Source organism: Phalacrocorax carbo, chromosome 1 (assembly GCF_963921805.1).
Source record: "Phalacrocorax carbo chromosome 1, bPhaCar2.1, whole genome shotgun sequence".
NCBI lineage: Eukaryota > Metazoa > Chordata > Aves > Suliformes > Phalacrocoracidae > Phalacrocorax > Phalacrocorax carbo.
This window is the reverse complement of record NC_087513.1, coordinates 205,719,984-205,743,870: the sequence shown is the minus strand read 5'-3', so window position 1 is coordinate 205,743,870 and position 23,887 is coordinate 205,719,984. Positions and strand designations below refer to the sequence as shown.

The 23,887-nt window shown below is 43.8% G+C and overlaps 1 protein-coding gene across 4 annotated transcripts in view; it reads right to left on the bottom strand.

Moving 5' to 3' along the window:
• The window catches only part of MTMR2 (myotubularin related protein 2), a 65,123-nt gene extending 45,220 nt beyond the window's left edge, over positions 1-19,903 (bottom strand). For 2 of the 4 annotated variants that reach the window (XM_064441330.1, XM_064441331.1), the window contains exon 1: positions 19,660-19,903. In XM_064441330.1, coding sequence (XP_064297400.1) covers positions 19,660-19,751 — 92 coding nt within the window. In that variant the 5' untranslated portion in view covers positions 19,752-19,903. Of the gene's footprint in view, positions 1-10,413; positions 10,525-11,122; positions 11,386-15,305; positions 15,384-16,227; positions 16,357-19,659 lie in introns of those variants that run through there. The other 2 variants (XM_064441333.1, XM_064441334.1) reach the window with 2 other exon arrangements.
• Positions 19,904-23,887: the final 3,984 nt, after the last annotated feature.

The window sequence follows — 23,887 nt, the reverse complement described above, 5'->3', positions numbered from 1 at the left end:
TACGCTAAAATAACAAAAACTGAAGCTGAAAAGCCTCCTGTTCTGATGGATCAAAAGGCCTCACACATACGCTGAATTTGTGCACAGTTTCATATTACAACAAAATTGATATAAAGTGTACATTGCTGCTGAACAGGCTGCTAACATTCTTCTCTCTTCCTCCTCTCTTCAACCTGGGCTGCACACCACTGCCATCTCCGTTGTGCTGGACAAGCATCACGGGACGCATAGTTCAATTTGCTGATCTGCCAGAGCAGTAAACTATTAATAAACATGAAGAGAGTCTTCTGTTGGATAATAGAGCTGACTGGATTCATTACATGGCCGTATAAATCATCAGATGCAGCGCACAGAGAGGGAGGGAATCTGTATCTGGAGATGATGAGGAAGGCTGAGAGCACTTCCACACAGAGCAGCCTGCAGGCATGCTAAATAAGGCTTAGCACTAAACCACATTTTTACATTACTTAAACAAGCTCAGACCCCTGGATGTGTTCCCTTGAAACTCCTTTCAGCCTGGTTTCTGCATGGTCAGCCTTCATCTTCCAAGCATTCCCCCTTGTGTCTACAACCATTTAATTAATTTGATTTTTAAAAGCGTGTTTAAAAAAAGAATCACACCTAATTTAATCATTCCACAAGCAGCACCAGTTTACTGCACAGCAACCTGTAAAGGAGGCAGTAACTAAAGTTACCAACGAAGAGCAAACAGATACTGTAGATGCCTTTATCACTGGGTGAAAACTCTGACTCCTGTCCCTGGGTCCCCGCTGTGCCTTCTCCCGCACTGGCTCCAGCTGGGGGAGCCAGAGGCTCAGAGTAAGCCTCCAGAAGCCATGCTTTCTAGCTCCCTCCCCTTTCAGGGCCCAGAATTTTGTGTATTTAAATGCATTTTAGAGGTCAGCAACTCTGCTGAGTTTACAAGTCATTTAGCATGAGTGTAAATAAATAAGCAAGGGGCACACCAGCAGGTAACCTGGCCCGTGTGCACCACGCAGGACAGCTTACTCACTGAGCAATCATGACTAAACCACTGAGCACAGTAACCTATTAATAAAAGCATTTGCATCAAGAAATTCACATCCTTTGGTCACATAAAAGGGAGCTGGAAAGGTTCAGTAGAGTGTGCTACTCTCTCTGCCCCCAAGTTAGGACAAGCTACGTGCAAACAACTCCCAAGACCTGTCTGTCTAATCTGCCCTTCACAGCTCCCAGGGAGAGAGAGTGCTAACAAAAGGATCAAAATTTCACCAGTTTTTCTGCTTACACAACCTGTCTGCCCTCATACATTGTCAGTGTCTACCTAATACAGAAGCAGAGATTATCTAATCATTGTTGACAGAGATTTTTAAGAAATTGTTAATTAATTTCACTCGGCAGGCTGAGGGGCAAACTAAGGGAGGAAAAAAAAAAAAAGAGAACCATAATCCACAGCACATCTGAGCTGTGAAAGTGTTTTCTGTTTGTTGATCATGCTTGGCTTCAAGTGGGTTTTAATGAAGGAAAGCATTTACACTTTAGAAGTGGATTTTCAAAAGCTCCCCGCACCAGCGTCCCTCTGCTCCCACAGAAACCACCGGTGAAGCCTCCCTAGCAACAGCAGCGCAAGCTTTTGGGAAGCGCCGCCTGCCCATACAACAATACCACTTGGATTATGCGGCTCTGCACAGTGTGCATAGGTTGCATATGTTTGGCTCACTGCCTCTGTTCTCCTCATCCATCATTTATAGGGAGCTCAGATGGAACGAAGGAGCAGACAACCGAAACGCCGCTGGTTTGTGGCTCCCTCCTCTTATCATCGTCAGGCAGTTGCGTGGCTCCAGCTCTGCTGCTTTGCAGACTAATTAAACTGGTGTCCCTGCATGCACATGAGAAGTTTATTAGCTTCAGTGGTTTAGTCAATCTCGAGCTCTCCTCTGCTGCCATTGCAAAAGGAAAGATCCTCAAATCATGCAGTGTCATATGCCTTTGAGTGGGGAAAAGAGGGACAGCGTCCTGGGGCTGATACGCAAACTCAGAGCAAGGAGAGCAGAGCTCCCTCCATGCTTTGCCACCAGACCTTCTGCATCATCTTGGGCGAATCATACACTCCTGCTTCTGTCATGGCTTCTGCACATTATCCCAGCTTTTGCAAATGTAAAACTAAAGATGTCTCGTACAATACTTCTGGCAGCATGACGGGGTACTTCTGGTATCAGCACAAAATGCTGAGGACCCCATCGAGGATGCTCTGTTCTCACAGGGGCATACCCCCAATATCTCTGTTCCACCAGTATGAAAACACAGAGCAACCCCGAGTGATGGCAAAGGCATGATGGTTGGACATAACTGCTGGGTTCTGGGTCACCTGACAAACACTTCAGAACACAGGTAAGGTTTGGCCAGATTTCAGCAAGGGTTAAAAATCACTGGAGCTGTGCCAATCACTGCTAGCTGAAGATCTGGTTCAGTACAACTTAATAAATGTGCAAAATAACAATATTATCTCTGAATCTCATTAAGGTTCTAGAAAACAAGATATACTCAGGTTCAAAAAATACTTTGAGCTCTTCCTACAGGAAAGAAAGCAAATGCAGACGTTCCTGTGAGGAACCTGTGAAAGACCAAGGACGTCCTGGAGCGTTTCTCCTCCCATGCTTCCGGCCCAGGCAGGTCCGCACCGCTCTTGCTGATGGATGTCTGTGTTAAGTGCCAAAAGAGACCCCCACAACAGTTCAAAAGGATCTCCAGGGAAAGCACCTTACTTCTGTAACTGCCATCTCTGTTTACTCCTCCTCCTTCCTCCCTCCCCATGCAGAAGTGGGAAACAGGTTTAGGATGCAATTAACACTAATGTGTGTCTTTCATCTTAGTAATTATTTTTATTATTTAAATGTATTTCGTATGACCAGATCTTGAATAGTAAATGAATCCAAATGAGAGCTGTCAGCACTATGGTCTTCTACAGTATCTGCACGCAGTACTAACCCCTTGGCTATGTGGGCTACTTATATGCAACTAGTAAGAGAATTACAATGGAAACCAAGCACAATGACTCAACTCCTGATAAAGTGTTCATTGTTATTATTAGGGCTATCCCACAACATGCCAGATGGCTTTCAAACATAATTCAGACTCAGACAGATGCCCTCCAGTGATTCTTGTTCAGGCAATTGAAAGTTATTACTGCATCCGTAGCAGAATTGAAGGTATGCCAGCGTGCTTAGCTTAAACTGTCAACAAAGATGTAAAGAAGCTGCAAACAGAAGTGTCTGAGGCACGCAAACTTATCCTGTTAAACTATGAAGGTGCTGGGGAAATATTTTTGGGGAAAGCAGTGATATTTAAGCCGCTTCAGAAAGTATTATTAAATGTCATCTGCCAGAGTCATCGAGGCAATCAGATGCAAAGACCCTTGCAATATAAAGAATGTGATGTATAAGAAAGCCAAGGAAAAGAAATAAAAACTTGTAGTTGCCATTTGTTTTGCCAAGAAATATTACAGAAAGATTATAGAAAAATTTGATATATTATAGAATGAGTTTGACTACAAAACGGTTGCCTTCCTAGTGCAGAGAAGCAACAGTTTTCCCCTGAAGAAGAAAGCACAAGTACAGCTTCTGAAGAGGGCGATTAGACCTCATGAGGGTCTGAACGTGCCAGTGAACTCGGGTCGGGTAGAAGATAACCACAAAGATGCAAGGCAAGTGCCAGAATCAAACTGTGACCTAATGCAGGCAAATGCACCATTTATGCAGGACTGAGTTCTCCTCCCTGTATCCTTACCCCTGTTGTAGAGAATTTAATACAACATTCTTTGTACTCCAAACCCAGGATATTTTACTTCCCTGTCTCCACCCTCCAGAGGAAAGAAAAACTCCTAGGAGGAGACCGCTACAAAGAGCTTTCTATAAACATCAGGCCTACGGATGACCACGCTATACAACCTTTCCTCTTAGGCAGTGTGACCCAAGAAGAAAGTCACGACAACCAATTTCATGCATCACATAAAACTTGAGACAAAGGTCATGACATTAATATAAGGGGTGACCTGGCTAAACCATCCCAGCTCGTAATTGCTGAGAACGGTACCTTCCGAGCAAGCTCTCAGAGGCGTGTCTCTTTCTGTTCAGCAAGGACATTAAAAAAATACATACATATAATCCTTCTACTATACTTCTGTTCAGCATGGACATAACAAATCTATACATATACACCTTCCCAAAGATAAGAAACAGTCCTATGCAGAAAGGGACTGGGTACAATGAGGGTGGTAAGGCACTGGAACAGACTGCCCAGAGAAGCTGTGGATGCCCCATCTCTGGAAGTTTTCAAGGCCAGGTTAGATGGGGCTTTGAGCAACCTGGTCTAGTGGACCGTGTCCCTGCTCATGGCAGGGTGGTTGGACTAGATGACCTTTGAAGGTCCCTTTCAACCTAAACTGTTCCGTGATACCATGGAATAATTACAATGGAATAATTACTGTTAATTTTTGAAGACACTTGTTCAGACTTTGAAAACTAAGGAAGAGACCTTTGTCTTGACTCAGAATAAGATACTGGCTCCAAAAAAAAAAAAAATAAAAAAACCAAACTCACAAACAAAATAAACCCCACCAAAACCCAGAGACAACAGAAAGAAAAAAAAAAAAAAAATCAAGTTCTGATTCCTAAAGTTCCCCTCCTAAACCCATGAGTGGGGACCTACGTCTGAGTTTAACACCCAGAGCTCCGCAAAAATTGATGGGACAGGAGGGAAACACACCTCTGTAAAATATGCCATTTTTATTTACAGCATATGCATAGGGTTCGAGGACACCTATTTTTATGTACCTATGTCTTAAAATACTAACCTGGCTCACTCCTAAATATAACACAACTGAAATACAGTCAGTGATGATAAAGTCACCTCTCCGGCACCTTCGTTATGAATATTCCTTCCCTGCCAGTACAACAAGTAGCCGCTTCATTGCTTGCAAAGGTGTGCCAGTTAGTCAGACACTAATTGGCATGAGCTGCTTACACCATTTTTTCTGTATCAAACTGAATGTTGTTTCAATAGTCACTGAACTAACACGGAAAACAGGTGATAAAATGCACCACTGAGCAATACAGTTTCAGATGCTGAGGTCATAAATGAGAAAAACACTGCAGAGGGCAAATTTCTATTTCCCCTCTTCCTGTTTTTTTTTAAAGTTTCTCATTATGTACATTCCTAAAACCTAATCACGGTGAAAACTGCAAATTAATGATGACTAGTGGCAAATACAATTTAATTTGGAAGCTTCAGCTACCAAGAGAGCAGGATCCAATTGGTTCAAAGTTACAGCCAGGACATGAATAGGAGCACCTGCAGCACTTGGGCACTTCTCTTAAAAGTATAACGACGCAGAGGTACTGAGCACTCCCCGCACACTCCTCAAATTTAAGCTGACAACCCTCCCTCCTCAATACTTTCAACACTCCTGTTTCTTTCAGGGAAGGAAAATGAAATACAGAAAACCCTTCTGAGTCACATCAGAGCAGAGGGAGACAAACCTGTGCTTGTTCCCCATGAATATGACTTTGTCCTAGCTAGCGGTGGCTGAACTGGCCCGGGAAATCCTGCTGCTGCCCACATCAGGCTCTGCCATTTACAGCAGCTCTCTGTGGATCTGTGCTAAGGCTAAGTGGTCCCCATAGTCCTTATCTGTGTATATATATACACTTAAGTGTACTCAGAAGTCCCTCGTATGCCCCTCTTCGGACAAGCACTTGAAAGCATGGCTGGCATCTGACCGAACCAGGGCCTCACAGCAGGAGCCGAGGAGCCGGGCACTCTGCACTGGCTTCCACTCCGTCACCTGGCTGTAACAGGCTCTGCTGCTGTAAATCAAGTTTTAGCGTCTTAACTCCATCTCTCCCAGGGCAGGAATCCCACAGTACCCCACACCGCGCATGCCCATAACAACAGGCAACCCCTCTCCCAACGAGCTTACATGGACAGACAAAGGAGCAGTATCTCCAGTGAGCAGTGACTCAATCTTAATTCTTCACAGCAAAATAGAAATTCAAAACAGGCTTATTCTACTTAGACAAGTACCAAAGGAAGCCACCTATAGCATACATAAGATGCATCCTTACTTCCTCCAAACACCCACTATCCTCTTTTTAGGCACACGCAGGACAGACAATCGCTACATTTCAGAGGTACCTGGAACTCACAATTTTTCTAAACATTTAAAGATCCTGCTTTAACTTCTGCTTGACCTGTAACAATCTCAGGGAAAGGGGAAGCCACAAACAGATATGCTTTTGAAGGGAAGAAAAGCACCAACTGCCAGGCTTCCTCTGGCATTCAGAGCAGGCAGACAGTTATATAAGATAATAATGTACCCTCTCCAGTCAAAGGGGCCGGCAATGTCTGAGCTTAACATCTTAAAAAGAAGCCATTTCAGCAAACAAATCATTGTGCATGTGTGTGACAGACCTAAAATAGCCCCCCACGCCACTTGCCTGGATGAAAAAGATTCACTTCTGTTGCCAAGCAAAGCCGGGTCTCAGTCCAACTTCAATGTTCCAAGGGAGGAAAATGTCATTTTTTAAAAGTTGATCCTTCTAAGTAGCATCCTGAGCTGAATATATAGTACATGTTTTCCCATGAGCCATAAAGAGAATGTCCTATATTTTGACCGTGAACAAGCTTTTCTAGGAATGCAAATTTTGCTCTCAATAGTTACACAATGGACTACAGTGTCACAAGCACCATTCGTGCTCCATTAGTCATTCTTTTATTATTTTTTTTAAACAGAAGTTCACAAAAGGCCTACAGTGTGTGTAGAGCACTTGCTAAACAATAGGCTGATTGTTTAAAATATTTGCAAGATTCCGAGAATAGAAGGCCAACACCCAAAGACAAACCAATATGCAGCACATAATTAATAACAGCGAGCAGCCCACAGTATCATGCTTTCATGAGTCAAACAATCCAGAAGGTAAAAAACAGGAAAAGCACCAGCTATCAGCGCCTGAACTGATATCCTCTGATCAGCACATGGAAGATAACTACAAAATTATCTGTATCATGAGAGGAACAAAAGGGGAGTTAGGTTTCTAATAAGCTCCAGGCTGGTATGGGATGGTGCTCAGCTACAAAAAAAAAAAAAAAAAAAAACAACAGAAGAAGAAGAAGAAAATTTTCCAGACATTGTTAGACTTCTGCAGGGTACTGACATTTTACCTCTGTTTCACCAACTAAATTTCAGTCCATATCTACAGAGTCCAAAATTAGTTACTACCTCCTGAAAGCAGGTTGATAGTCTAGTACCTTGGTCTGATTCCAGTTCCTAATTAAAATGTTTGGCTTGCAAAATCCACCACTAGAACAAGCAGCCTTGCTTGCAACATTAGGAATTTGGGTAGTGAGTGGTGGGCAAGGCAAGTAACACACCTCCTCCAGGTGAGACACGATGGAAAGGCAGCCCAGTCATTCTAGCTCTCCCTAGTGCTTGAGAGAAAGGTTTGACAGACTTCCTGGAGATGGTGTGCACATCTGGGTCTGTGCTCCAAAGCTTTGGGGTTTCCTATTTCCAGGACAGGCCCTCAGCATTGAAAATAAAGACTGTAAGGTGAAGAGGGGTTCAACACACAACCCCGCTTACCACCAACACAAGCAAGGTTGCCTGCTAGAACAGTGCTCCCACCTGCTCATCTCTGAGCCTTCCTAAACATCAGGTTATTGTTATGCTTTTTAGGATCATTTGGGGTTGTTCAGGACCTAGAGCCCTTGTTTTCAAACGTAAGATGCTGTGGAGGGCAGGACTGAACTAGAAGATCCCACCATCCCCACAGAGAAAGCAGTATTTCCAGGGCAAAAAAAACACGGCTGAGGGAGAGAAGTTCCAGCACCTGAGGCTTCAGATGGTTGAAGTAGTGCTGCACAGTGGCAGAGAGAAAGCGGTCAGGGAGATCACTGATTTACGGGACATCTGGCAAGTGATCTGACACATGTCCTGACCTGCAGCTTTCTCCCCCAAGCAGCCCAGGCAGCAACCCGGGCAGACCACAGCCACAGGGCTCTCCATGCAGCATGACTGCCTCTAGCAAAAAGGCAACTCAAGAATCCAAATCCTGGTGCTACAAGACCACCCGTGTCTCTCAGCCCTACCTGCGGAAGAAGCTGATTCCAGGGCTCAGGACATTTTGTGGCAGAGAAGAGAACTGGGTGGTGCTGCTATTTCCTACATCAGAGCAACCTCAGATTTTCCACTGCACCCCACAGGAAAAAGAGCGCTGGCAACATCTGTCTCCACAAATACTTTGAATGCAGACAAAAGTCATTATAGAAATCCTACATACATCTCAAAACCACTCTTGCAGTTTACCAATACTTATATTTACCATATAAACTTCCACCCCTTCCTTTAAAATATATTAAGCCAGGGAAAAACATGCAAGTAAGAATTATCAGGATTTTTATGCAAATTCAGACAGTCCCACAAGAAACAGAAATAATACCTACATTAGTAAGTACTCACCTTAGGACAGAAAGGAGAACTGAATAAAAAGACAGATATAACTTCTCTTTTACTATTTGTATTCTGGCAGTGCCTTAATTTCTAGTTACATACTAAGAACCAGTCATGTATAGTTCAACCAAATATATGTATACTTCCCACTGTTCATGTGCAGTCTCAATTTTTAATTTAGATTCCTACCTATTTCCCTATTCAAAAAACACCTTAGTTAGAACGCAACACGTATTGTTAAATGTTCTGATTTTCTTTCACACACATACCACACAACCCCCTCACCCCAATAAACCGAACAGCCACAGGAATTAAAAACACCAGCAATTTACTCATCAATGACATTACATGTTCCATCCTGGGAAAAATCAAAAGAAGGAGGAAAGAATATATAAATATAGCCAATCTGCAGAGTCTTGTATCACCTAGCAAAACTGACGTGGGGTAACACCTTGATAAGCTTTCACAGACACTATCAGCTGCGTGCTCTGCCAATCTTGGCTCAAAAAGAGGACTGGGAACAACTATATTCTGTTGGCAGCCCAGCCCCTGCACGAAACTGGTCCCTAGCAGAGCCTCAAAGCTAAAGTCAGTCAAGTGTTCAAAAATCTGGGGGCTTTATTTCCAGAAATTCAAGCTAAAACAATACAGGATGTTTTCAGAAACATTAAGCACCTGTATCTTGTCACAACTTCCAGAGAGCCCAGCATCTTTGAAGACTGCACTCCATCAAAGTCCACAGGTTCAACACTCATACCTGGGACCAGGTTTCCTCACAAACTTACCCCGTTTGTTCTCTAAAGACAAAGCCCAGTTTTCAAAGTGCTCAGCAGCCATTGATTTCTATATGGCCCAGATTTGCTTAAGAGCTCTGCACACTCATTCACCCCACTGGCCAGTTGTAGGGTCCATTTTGAAAACAAAGGTCTTCCAAATTCTTCCACCTTACAACAAAATAAGGCACAGGAAGTTTGCAAGCTCATCTCAAGATTTTCTGGACATCAGTTCTCATGCATCCAAAATGAGGGATAAATTTCTCAGATCACCCACAGCCACTGCCTCCTGCCAATTCTGCTTCCTCAAGCAGAAATCAGCGTATGCAAAAACCAAAGTAACTCAAAAGAGAAGTAGGATCACCAAGGTCTGGATGGTTCAGTTCCCAATGGTAGATACCACAGGTGCCTATGCTCCCGCTTAGTCAACGGAAACCCAGGCAATGGAGTCTAGACAACAATTCAGCGCTCTCAGAGTAGATGCTTATCTTTGTTCAGCTGAATTATTTGTGGAGTGTATTGACTCTCCTGAAGGTAGGGAAATTTTAGATACCTACTTCACATTGAGATATGGCAATCTGAACTAGGTCCTGCCCTGGTTTCCAGAAGATCAGTGTTTTTTGGCAGAGAAGTTCGTATTTGCTTTTTGTTTTCAACTGAACAGCCTTTTGCAGACACCAGAGAATGCACAGGGAAAGAAGGAAATGCAAAAATGAGGGAATGTATTCTTCCAACTTGAGAGAAGCCTTGTCCAAGAGAATCTGCACATATTCGTTACTTCTTTCTCATCTAGGTATTCCCTTACGTTGAAAAAGGAATAAGCTTTTTCTGTAATGGAAAAACTGACATGGTCTCCCTTCCCATCTCCAGCTTTGTTTAAATGCAAAACTTGTCATAAGTTATTACTTTCACTCCTCTGTCAAACATAGTTAAAGCTGTCCAAATGTTACAAAAATTATCAGTGGACAAACTAGACAGATATACCCACATACAAGAAGAAACGGGGCTTAGGAAACCAGACTACAAATCTCTGCTCTCTCCTTACTTGTGAACAGATTTAGTTAATATGTAAGGGGAATTACATGAGTTAAGAAATAGCTCCTTCCTTTTTTGGAGCAGAGAACAACCCAAACTCAATGCACTTCTTTCCCTTACCATAACGATGGGGACGGAGTTCTGTGTAGGTGGTCACATCTGAATTACTCATTGTAGACTCTCCTTACAATCACCAGGGAGAAACTGAGATGACTCACTCTTCCCTGTTGTCTACAAAAAGAAACAAAGATCTCTGCTAGTTTCTGGGTTAAGCCCAGTGAGATGAGACAAATCTCATCCAGGGTGCCTGTATTTTTCTTTATGCAAGATGGAAGCAGAAAGTGGAAGAAGGTGGAATCTAGAATCAGAATATGTTTTAGCAAAGTAAGATGAAAGATGTCCCTCTGTGGTGCTGGAGGCAGCAGTGGTCAGCAGAAGCCGTACCCAGCAGATGGTAACAAGTGGAGGGCCAAGACCGCTCTGCTGGAGCAAGTCCTGAGCACATCCACAAACAGTCCCACCACATTCTTCTTCTCACACCCTGGCGTTTAATGACCATTCTGGTAGCATGCTTCCTTGCATTTGAGGAAAACGCACTGTTCTCATGAGGTGTGGGGACACACTTTCAGTGGAGAAGTGGGATATCCATTCATAGATGGGGGGCACAGCCTGAATTTTCAGGAACAGCCTACTTGAAAAGTCAGCTTGGGTAAAATGCAAGCAGAAGATCCTACATTTTTCGTGTCTTTATTGAAAGTGTTCTACTTACAAATGAGACGCTGATCAGTTTTGATTTGTTAAAGGTATCCCATCCATTGGTTAAACCAACCTCTACTCTGATGACTGATGTTGACAGTCATCCTTCAGCAGCTCATCTCTGGCTCCGCAGGTTTCAGCGACCTGCCCGTACCTTGAGCATCTGCTCTCCACAGCAGCCAGACAGCCCCTATAATCTTCCATATGTCACCATCTCGTACACAGGCTCCAGCTCTTTCATGGGCAGATTTAGCTGAAACAGTTGATGAGGGCAGTCCTACGACCTATTAGTGCAATTTTTCTCTTTGAGACCACCATCTTATAGCATGATGTTAACTGAAACCAACAATAGGATTTATTAATGCAGCAATAAAAATAGCACAAATGCTTTATTTTCGCTAAAGGCAGGAGGTATGAATGAGGCTGTGGTTCATGAACTCACTGATTTGGGTATTAGTGCTTTTTGTGCCAGGGGAGGGAAAGAAAAAAAAAAAACCAAACACTTTGCTCACAAAATACCAAGCAATGATCAGATGTATACTCACTCCACCAGTTAAATTTTGTTCTGAAAAATATAGTTGGGTTAACCTTTAGCCCTGTCATTCAGTACTGCCATTGCTCTTCATAGGCCATAAGCTTTGCAGTGAATTTTCAAGGCCTCAGGACCGAGGTTTGCTACCCTTGCTTTGCCTGAACTCTTCTTGGCCTGCCAGCAGCTTTGGTTTACTTGGTTTAGTTGTGATCGCAATTTCTGTAAATGGCCAGGTGTCTATATCTACTTTCTTTTCTTTTTGTTTGTGTGTGGTACAACCACAGTTTTGCACAGATAGCAGTAACAAGCAGTTATTCTGTATAGAATGAGGTATTTACCACTAATGTACTGACTTTGTGTAGAGAAATATAACAGCCTGGTATGATAGCAGGACCCTGGATAAGTGGATACACAGGATGTGGCATAGAGGAGATGGGGCACAAGCTTGGCACTGGAAACAATGGCTATAAACGACTCACCAATGGTCAGTTAAAGAAATGCAGACCTGGAGCTAGACAAAACTGGTTTTAGAGGTAACAAACAGAACAAAGAAATAGTATCTAGTACCCATAGAAGCAACCATATATAGCAAAAAGCAGATGTAATGTGGAATTGCAGACCAAGGAAGATAGAGATACGTGTAAAGTAGTTTTACCAAACACACTAAAATGATCCCAGGTGGATCCTAGAGTAAGGGAGGAAGAAACCATCAACATGAACCTCATACTTCTCCCAGCAAAGGCCTCCAGATGCTGATAACTCGCTGTAACACCCACCACCACCAGAATAAAACCAGCAATCTTGGGACCCAGGGGAGCAGGGGAGGGGTGAGCATAACACCATGAAGAAGGGTAAAAACTAAAAACTGTATGTATTACGGTTTTAACTGCATTATTATTCTTTTCCTGCAGTAATTGCATCTGGACTAATAATGATGAGACTTTCAAAATTTCAGTTATGCTAACAATAAATCCATTGTTATATAAAGATGTGCTGCTTTTTTGCCCGTGAACAAGATTTTGAGTATAACACTTTGTACAGGCATGTAGTCTCTTTAGATCACAGCAAATAAATCCAGATAAAAACATTGCTTTATTCTATACAGGTGTTGCCCATCTTCCCAGAACAAAGACAAAAAACCCAACAAACTCATGTTTTCCTAACTCGTTCAGCAGAGATATGATCACATACCTACATCTGATCCAGATCAAATTTGAACCACTGGGTGACCTAACATTAATGACTCTGGAGCCATGGACAGAAGACTATAGAACAGCCAGATCTGTAAAGTGGGAGCATTTGTACAGAGGTAACAAAATAACTAGAACATCACCTGGAAGAGGTGATGGACTAGAAAACTGCTAACACTTTCTCATCATCAAATATATCAGGGTTTAAAAAGCAATGAAAAAGAATTTGTGGAGCAGAGAGGCAAGAGAGAAGCAAGGAAAAGAGCTACCTTGAAATCACTGGAAAATTACTGAGTGAGAACATTGTCTGGCAAAAGAAACTACAGATGGTAGGAAAAATAAAAACAAATACTTGAAAAGTTCCATTGACTTTTTGTTGTTGCCTTTCACTGATTTTTTTCTTCAGTTAGCTCCCAGTTTCTCAGACTATAAAAGAACCAGATGTTTTTTAGTTAAAAATGAAGACAGGCTTAATTACTGTGATAATGTCTCTTCTGTATTCTGACTTCCCTGGGTTATCCCAAACACCTCTACAAACCAAGCACTTCATTACCTTCCTACCACCCTCTTCTTCATAGTGGAATGGGCTTCCCGTGGACAAATAAGACCACTTTTTTCATGTGCTGTTTTACAACTACACCTTGTATATAACACCCTATCAGAGTGACCTCTGGAAGGTTTCCAATGCATTTCTAACATATGCTTGCTGGTTTCTTCCTCAGCCAAACTTTCTGGTAACATAAGCCCTACAGTGTATGGATCAGGTCTCTCTTTACACTACCTGATACCCTCAGCACTGAAAAAAACAGTAACAGTAAAGCAGGTCATCAGGAAAAGATTCATGAAAAAGACATGGTGGACTATTGATTCTGCTGAGCCACTGAAGAGGTGTTACGACCTTTCCAAATGCAGTTCTTGCCTTTGTACATGAGCTACAAAAGAATTAGCAAAGGATAAAACATCAGAAATAGATAACAAAATACGTCTGAGACAGGTGTTAACCTATACTGAAGTCATAGCAGGAGCACAATCAGGAAACAGACAGGAAGTGTGTAATTTGACATCATTAGGTCATCCCCAATCTGAACACTCAGGTTCTGTAATTACGCCTCTGTTGTAAATAGCTTGTAGTTAAGGAACTATGTGTACAACCCAGAACTGTCTAGCAAATAGTCTGTTAGTCAACGTAACATTACCATCTCTCCTCAGAAAAGGCAGTGCTTGACGGGACCCAAGAGAGTCATGTTCTGAGCCTAGCTTTGCTCCCCCCCAGCTGTCACATCTTGCCTCATCTCTCCACAGCAGTTTTTCATCTCATCCTTGCACTTTCTCGCTTTTTGCCCAATCTCTCAGCAAGGAGTCTCAGTGCTTGACTACATATCCAAGAGCTTAGTAAAATTACCCGCCAGGCATTAGCAAAAATAATGTAGTCCTGGCTTAGACACATTTAAATAGTCGGCCCCTGGCTCTTCAATGCAGAAATCACCACCTTCTGTACCTGTATAGCAGCTAGAACCATGGTACCCCAAATTCCTCTGACACCTTTGAACAGCAATATAACATCAATTACAATACAAGAAACAGGTGAGTGTCAATTGCATTTTATATTCTCAAATGGAAAATATACTTAAAAAACAAACACATACACTGTTATTGAATGGTCACAGGCTGGACAAAGAGATGTACGTGTGCCTGACAGAGGAAAACTTCTAAGACTGAAGGTCTCACTCCAAGAGAAGTAGGAATGGTTTCTGCTGAATGCAGGAACAGAAACATGCATGCCAGAGACTGCTACTAAAAACAACTCCCAGGTTCTTCAGAGGTAATGGTTTCTCTTCGTGAGTGCACTGTGTAAATTAAAAGCTCTACAGTCTTTTAGACTGAATGTTATTTTCATTATTTTCTGCCCCAAATCCTCAGACTAATAAAAGATTCTCCTTACTTTGCAAATATATATGCAGTCACAACCGCTCTTTATCTTCACAATATACAGTACATGAAAAAAACATCTTAGAATGGACTTCAGTTGCAAATAAGTGTTACAAATTATCACTCACATATGAAAATTAGTGATAATGAGCCCGTCTGGAGTTGCTAATTGGTTCTAGACACAGTGTTAAGTTTTGCAGATGCAAAACCCAGTTCATTATCAACACTCAGCCAGCAATGTACTTGTCTTTAATGGTAACAACTCTTGAGCAACCCTGCCCCACACATATAAGAAATCAAATGCAAGAAGTGCTCTCAAAGCCCATGAGGAAGATGACAGCTACTTGCATTTCACTGAACACCAGAACTGGCAAAAATCTTCCCTTTCAAACTCTAACTTCAATGACTCATCACAAAACAACTCAATCAGCAAAGCTACATCTGGTAGCAATGTGGTGCTAGCGAGCCCTCCTCAGCCAACAGCGTACAGACCCAACTCCTTCCAGCATCACTCTCACCCGTGTGGAAAGAATTCCTTCAACATAGCCTTAAATCAGACCAGGTATTGACAGGACCTTATTTGAGATGAAGGGGGGAGTTCATACCTCATGGAGCTATTGCTTCAACAGACCTTGCTGCACTGATTTACACAGAGCTTATGTTTTCAGAGTTATCCCTGCAAACTTAAAGACAAGGAGGAAGATTATTCTCATATGCTTTAGTAAAAGTGCAATGCATAGGATCCACTGTGTCTGTGGATGATAACCACCAGTAGAGAGGTGGTAACAAGCAACCAATAAGTGGTAACATCAAATATTGCTACAGTTGTGCTGGCAGGAAACATCTGCCCACTGCCTTATTTCAACCTCAGTATGAAATGAGTGAAAGAGATATCACTGAAATCTCCTACAGCAGATTCTTTACAGTACAATCACCTCCACACTTTTGCACAAGCAATACAAATTTACCTTCAGCAGATCTAACAGAAAGCCTCTCAGATACCTTTTTGGACTGTTGTTCAGTCTGGACTGTAATATGCTTTTTCAGATAACATTTCAGAGGAACACAAAGAGATATAAGTTCATTCAGAAACTGCAGCACATAATCACACAAACTGTGTGAACAAAATGCCTAATCACTTTTAATGAAAAGTAAATACCTGAAGTTTGACATCACCTTTTTCCTAAAGTCATGTGTTCTGCTGAAGTCATACATGGCTCTATCTGACTTTCCTTTCACAAAAGGAAAGACTGCAGTAGAATTTTGTTGGCCGTTACTTTGAGTTCCAAAGGCCAGAGGGTCCACATGCAACTTCAAATTTTAAAAACAAAAAAACGAAAAACCCACCCACAACTCTACCTACAAATCCATTTTAAGAGTGGTCTTTGAAGAAGCCTGATTAAATAACACAGCTGAAATGTGTTTATCACTCACTCACCCAGGATCCCCAGGCCATTTTATAGACATAAAAGCAATCCGTAACATAGGCATACTATAGTTCATCAAACATTAGAATCAGTGTTTTACCTCACTCCTTTTTCCGTCCCACAGGTTGTTCCTCGCCTGATACTGCAGACACACAAGCGCTCCTTGCAAGCTGCTAGTTAAATACCACCGCAGCTCTTTATGAGTAGTTGGCTCATGGTCACCTGTCTTCTGCAAGAACAGGATGCAAGGGGAAAGTCCATCCTAAATATTGACCTTTGGAAAGCACAGAGAGCTGCAGAACCCAGTGCTGTGCCACCCAAATCTAGCACTGGGTGAGACAGCTTAGACTTGCAAAGCGGAAGAGCTGTATCAGCACAACTATGAGGGCAGCTGAGCTAATTAGCTGTGACCTGCTCAGCTGAAGCTAACTCAGTATTTCTACATTGAGCTGGGTTTTTTTTACCATGTACAAACAGCTATACCGTGAGTCTCATAAAGAGTTTTTCAAACGTTTTTCTAGGTGGGACAGAAAGTAGGAAACATTTGTTCAGTTATTGCCATATTTTACTCAGGGACCACAAGTACTGCACATTACTAGGGTCCATTAAAACATCAAAGTAACTTTTGCTGTCGAATCCCATTATTGCCATATCTCATGTGCATTATTAGAAGACAAATAAATGTATATATGCTCTTTAAGGCACTTATTTATGTGAGCAACACTGTATATAAAGTAAACTCCATCAAGCATGTCTTCTTGACAAGTTAGATCTTAAGTATCTCTAGAAATACAGCGCTTAACTTCTGAGCTGGAGCTGAGAGAACCCAAATAATGCACTGCTGTATATATTTGATACTACCACCTTTCCAAATCTTCCAAATCTTGGATAAAACAAAGCAGTCAACTACAACTCAGTAAGGCTTCACATCGCTAGGTAACTGTGAATCCAGGATGAGTAACCTTCTACTCATTTTTTGTTGTTCCTTTTAAATAAAACAGATTATAAAAACTGATGACAGTACCCTCGTGATTCATTGTGCTCCTCACATCATCCCCAAAGCTAATTTTTTTTAAACAAAATATCGTGAAAATGTCACATCTCTATAGCCATAGGTTAACAATTCAAAGTTGGTCTAGCTATTAGACAGCAATCACAGAGATGAAAGTATGTTTCAATGCATACAAATAGTCCCATTAGCTTCAGAGGGACTATTCTGATGCATAAAATTAGACTGCAGTGCAGCTTCAATAAAAAAAAAAACAACCTGAAAATGGATATACAGTTGAATTCATAGGAAAATTATTTATTTGTGCATAAGTATCACTAGATTTGCAGGGGAAGCTGGTGATAAACATTCTGAAGATCCCCAGGCATTTCTTATTACAAGAACCTTACTTTACTTTCTTAAAATTTTGCCCTAATCTTAACCATTTTAACTAAAAAGTTTCACAACATACACCATCTCAAGATGAGGGCTTTTTAAAATAAATTACTGTAGATAAAACACATTTATCTATTTCCAACACCCAGCTAGAGAAAAATATATTTTGTTTGGAATACATGAAAAAAAATTGGCTAGCTTTATTCTACGAGTTCTAGATGTTGGAGCAGAGACTTGAAGCTCTGAAAGCTTTTGGATAACCTTTTTTATATCCCAAGAAATCTGTTCAAGTCTGGGCCTTTTCAGGGCTTGGAGGACATAGCCTTGCACATGCTCAACAGACACAGATTTATCATCTCAATGCCCCAGGGGTTCCATCTGTGCAGGGCATGCTGCCGAGTAGCTGAACAGGAGTTTGCTTGTAGTTAATTGGCTCTTCTGAGTTAAACTCTCTTTTGTGTCCATAGGCCTCTGTCTCTTACAGTGACTGACCTCCAGATGGGTCCAAGTTGCCCGAGATGATGCAGAGGGAAATAGAAGAGTATATTGAGTGAGTGAGGTAAGGTGGAAAGAGGCCTATATGCATCTGGCAGGGTACAGGTAAGCTGCATAAGGAAACCAAAACAGAGAGCAGAACAATTTGATGAAGCAGTGTTAAATGAGGATGAGACAGTATGAAGGACTCAAGGAGGGAGAAACCTGAGTGCGAACTGGGCACTGCCTGTCTGGGGAGCAGCTCTGCGGGAAAAGCCTTGGGGGTCCTGCTGGGGGAAAACAAGAATGGCAGTACAGATACACTAGCAGCGAAGAGGCCACCAGCACCCTGGGCTGTAAGAACAGAGGCAGAGCCAGGAGATCTGGGGAAGCATCCCCCTCTACTCAGCACTCATTAGAGTGCTTCTGGAATACTGCATCCAATTTTTCACCCCCCAGTGTGGAAAAGGCACTGATGACCTAGAGGGATTTCAGGGAAGCACCACCAGGATGGTGGGCCTGTGAGGAGTGGCTGGGGGAGCCTGGAGTAGAGACTGCTTCAGGGGACCCGAAAAGCAGCTCCAGTGCCTATGTGGACATGGGCTACGCAGAAAGGTTGTGCAGTCTCCATCTTTGTAGGTTTTCAAGACCAGACTGGGTAAAAGCCATGAGTAGCCTGATCTGATCTCAGAGCTGTCCCTGCTGTGAGCAGGAGCCTAGACTGAGGGATGCCGAGATCCCTTCAGCCTGAGCTGTCCTGTGGTCCTACGACCTGGGCACAGAAAGGGCAACCATAACAGGACATAACAACATTCAGGAGATCACCCTGCCTCCCATGCCCCACCGTGAAACCCAGGCCTCGCATGCCACCACCCTGTCCATCAGCCAACATCCTCCCTTGCTACCCTACCACAATCTCCTGCATCAAACTCGCATCCCAAGTGAGTCACAAAACTCAGGCTTCACCAACAGCCTACAGAGGGCGGGAAAAACAGGAAAGTCCCCTTTCAGAAATTACCTACATGGCATTAGAAATAATTCAGAACGTGAAGTCAAGCTCTCAGAAAAAGCCATGGGGACAAAACCACACTCAACACAGCCCAGGACATTCATTACTGAAAAAGCAGAGGATGAGGCCTAGCTTGGGAAGAGCAGCATCCAGGCAGGCGACCAGCGCCCCCGGTGTCCTCCCTGCCCTTCCAGCAAGAGCTCACCTGTACTATTGATTTCTTAAACCCATTCACTGCACGTACCAAAGGCAGGGAGCACAGCTTAGGTTATTTAGAGAGCTTTTATCAAAAGGCTGGTGGGGGTGGCACCTCCTGCTCTGACTAAACTCCTGTCAAAGAAACCGGCTTGGCTGCAGCAGAGCGGTGCCCACGCACGCCAGCACACGCTGCCACCCCGCAGGGACACCCCAAGGGCGGGACACCCCGCCGATGGGGAGACGCCAGAGCCTCCTGCCTACGGAGGGAAAAAATGGCACCAGCTCCATCCCCTCCGTTTCCTTTTCCTTGCCGACCCCTCTTCGGCCCCTTCCTCCCACCCCACGCCCCGCCAAGGCTCCTGACTGACGGGGGGCCCCTCAAACCGCCGACCCCGCGGCACAGCGGCAGCCCGGCCCGGCCCCCGGAGGGCGGCGGCGGCGGGGGGCGATGGCACGGAGGCCGTTACCTGGAGAGGGAGTCGCCGCTGGGCGGCCGCGCCGCCGCCGCCGCCGCCGCCCGCCCGGCGCCGAGGCTCTCGCAGCTGGAGCTCTCCTCCATGCCGGGCGGCGGGGCGGCCCCGGGACGGACTGGCGGACGGGCGGCCGGGCGGCCGTCTCTCTGTCAGCCGAGGGGCTGGCGCCCGGCGGGGCGGGAAGCGGCCATGTTGGCCCGGCGTGCCGTGCGGGGAGGGCGGGCTGAGGCGGGGCGGCGGGAGGGCGGCAGCGGCGGTGCCGCCCTGGGCTCCCTCCCCTCAGCGCCGGCAGCGGGGAGAGGGGCGCGGCGGCGTGTGTTGTTGGGCTCCTCACCCTTCTGGGGCGAGAGGCGGGGGGAGCCGGCCGGCGGGGGGAGGTGTTTGTCCAGGATCTCTCGGCCTCATGAAGAACAAGGGAAGGCGGCAGCTCCCGGATTCCCTCCCCGGGTCACGGTGGTCGTTCCTAAGAGCAAGGAAACGGTCTGTCGCAAGGATCCCCCTTGAAGTCGTCTTATTTGTGTTAGGCTAGCCTGCTAGAGGCTCTGCTGAGACCCCATCTTGTGCTGGGTTGTGTACCCGTGACAGAAAACAGTTATGCTCCTGAAATCTTTAATTGCCTGTATCTGTTCGAGTTTGCAATCTCAAGCAAATTCAAGCAAATCTGCTTTGAGTTTATCCCACAACTGGATGGGGCAGGAGCAGTGGAACATGGCAGGTCAAAATCACGTGAATCTGTGGGTTGCTGGCACGGGCCCTCTGTGCCCAGAGCGAGAGAAGCTATCTGACGGGCAGCTCGTGTGCATACGTGATGATTTTGTGCCGGGGAAGCTTTGCAGTCACAGCTCGGTATTGAATGTTCTGCAGGAAAAGGCAGGGTACGTTCAGTTCTTTGGAACAATTCGGTGAGCGAGAGAAAAGCTCTTGGCATTGCTTATGAAGACTGCAGAATTGCATCTTAAGCCTCCCATACCCAGTACAAAAGTGTCTTCCAAATGCACAGCTGTTTTGGCAAAAATCCCACGAGGCAACGCAGCTGAAACGTTGGCGACATGTTAGTAGGCTGGGTTTCCAGTGAGGCTTGCTTGTTGGTAAAGAGAGCACCTGATGTCAGGAGCATCAGTCCAAATGGACATCCCCATTTGAAACACTACCTCAAAACAGCATAAACATGGTATTCTTCTAAACATCTGATACGCTGTAAAATTGTTACTAAAATCACCCTTCTTTGTGCTCCAAGGAGTAAATTAGTTGATGTATCTCTTTCTGTTGTTTCCCATTTTGCTCCTGTCATCGGAGTGTAACTCTAGAGCAGTTTATATCATGCAGAAGCCCGTGAACATGAGCAGGATGCTGAAGCAGGGTTGCAATAGCCCCGCCTGAGACTGCCTGATGAAATTGCCTCTGCCAGGTTTTCCTTTAGTGTCTATCAGCTGCTGTTGAGCAAGTTTAGTGTGGGATGGTTTTGAAGCTGGTTTAAACTTGAAAATACAGCTTTGTTGAAGCAGGTTTTTTTTCTGTATTTTTTACTTTCATCTTCTGAACAAAAAATTGGCAAATGAGTTTTTCTTAGGGGGGTTCAGCCTAGAAAATTAAGTTTGTGGAGCTTTTCTAAAGTGAAAACTCTGTTTTCTGGTGAAAAGTGAGAGGGTTTTTTTCTTAAAAAAAAAAAAAGCTAATTGCTAGTGTTTTATTGCAGTGTTAAAATCCAAACAAAATGCTTCAACATTATTAAAACGAAAAGATTGGTAAACCTGTACTGATTTTGTTCCAGCTGTAAAGTATTTTTAAATGTAGAATGTAAAAAAAAATTTTTTAATCTGTAGTTACTGGCAAGAAGCCTTTCAGAAGTACCGTTTATTAATGGAAATTGAAATACTAATGAGATACTGTTTCCCCCCCATCATGCTTCTCTTTAGCTTTCCATCCCCACCTCTGTGTGGGCGAGCAGACTGCATCCTCTCGGAGAGAAGCGGGCAGGGGGTGCTGCAGCAGCAGTATTTTCCATCTTTGGGTAGCAGTCACGCAGTGCCTCGTAGCCTTCTCCCACTGGTGTGCTCTTTTCCTAGCCTTTCCGAGGACCGAGCTCCTGACAGTGGTAACCCTTGGGAGAGGTCAGCATTGAAGAACTAGCACAGAGCAGTGCATGTCTCCCTTTCAAATCTTATCAGACTAATGGCCTTGTGGTGAGTTGGGATTGCCTCTGTTCCCTCTCCTAAAGCTAGTTTGATAGCGGTGCAATTGTTTAAAAAAAGTCAGGTAGGAATAAAAGCAATATATAAACCTCCTTTGCTGTGTGAAAGTATTAGAATGCCTTCCTTTCTTCCTAATTTGCTATTGATGTGGCATCTCTGAGTAGTTTATTGATGAAGAGCTCTATTTGCTTTTCACTGCCCTGTTTTGTTCTTGGCCTTATCCCCAGGGCCTGTGAAACCCTTTAGAAATTCCCACTAGTGCTTTGTAAATGAGAACAAAGCTAATCACCTCCTGGATCTCTCCTGCTGCTGAAAGAAACTAACAGTCTGCTCACTGAGTCTTTTTGCTCAACAATACCACATTTTCAAAGTCAGTCAGAATTTTCTCTCTGTGAAGTGAGTTACCTCAGGGCTCTTAAAAGTGATGGAGAATTAAATAAAGGCCCTGACATAACCAAAACTAATTAAGGACAATTCACAAAACTGTTTTATAACTGATGCAAAATAAGCGTAGTTCAGTCTGTTAACCTACTTTTGCTTGCCACATCCCTTCCCATTATCTTACAAGTATCATAATTTGGCTTTTTTAATGAGGGAATGTTCTGCCTTTTTGTGATTTTAACACAGGAGGCAGTAAAAGAAAATTAACGTCATGGATAAGTAATAAAGGTATCTGTGTTCATCTTTAATGCTGTGTGGCTGATACAGCTGAGGTAAATGATATCCTGAAAGAGGGAAGGGCAAGGAAGTTTCTTGAATCAAAGGTTTGAATGATTATTTTCAAGTAAAGGACAAGCAGGCAGACATCCCCCAATACTTTCTGAAATTTTATGTGGTTATAACTTTTGTTTATAGCACATAAGAAGTGTAAGATACATAGTCTGGCTTTCTCGGGTGTTTAGAGGTTGTCAAAGCTGTGGCAAATACAGCACAAAAAGGATAATTTTATGTACCATGTAAAACATGATTAACTGAGGGGAATTAAAACTTCTGCCTCACTCTGTGTGAAAGGGAGAGAGGGTTTGTGTCCATTGTATTTAAACTACGCATCTGGTGAGTAATGGGCATCCTAGCTCTGTGTGTATGTGTAGTCCATATGTCTGGTATATGAGAGATGAATGTGCCGGATGTTCCAAATCCATACGTTCCCATCGCTGGAACTCCCCGGCTTTGCTGCTGCACAGCCAAAGACAGGCCTGTCATGTCTCACATTGTGAGTGCAGTGCTCCCCAGAGCTAGGGACAGTCACATGTCCCAGGCATCCTGGCACAACCTGCTCACAGGCATTTTGTGGGGGTGTTTGGTCATGGTCTGTGATTCCTTGCTTAAATGTACCTGGAGCATCAGATGTCTGAGCAGAGGAGGAATCATGTTTCTACAGTGGTCAAAGGGTGGACCATGAAGCAGGACCATGCGCTCAAATGTTTCTGTCTAAGAAACCATGCTCCCCTGATGCAGTCTTTGCCATAACCTGCCCTTACAGGGTACAGCTCATCAGCCATTCCCCCCGCTCCCCTTTATGCACCCAACACAGTTGTTTGAAAGGCCTATAGATAACAAGGGAGCAAGAGCCCTAATCCCTTCTGAAAATGGTCATCTTGCCCCTTCACTCCAGCCTCAACATTAAAATCATATGCATCCTACAACTAGCTCTCCTTGCTGGACTTCTGTGGATCTTCCATATTTTCCCCACTATACTCATACGTTCCTGTATCCCTGCCTATGCCCTGCTAGCCAATGCATTAAATAATTCATGGCAATGGCAGCTTCCCACACTGTGCCTTCCTCTCTAGTAGTCCACATCAGAAAGTCCAACAAATTTGCAGCATGACTCAGTCCCATAATTGTTCTGAAAACCACACAGCCAGAGACACCCTCATCTCTCCCTTTGATTCACTAAAATGGTTGTCAGATTTATTACATTTTCTTGTCTCCTTGATGTACAGCTTAAGGGCAGTGGGCAGCCGATAAAAGATTCTCAGTGCCTTGGGAAGGGTGGATTGTCACTGGTGAGATCCCACTATGATGTA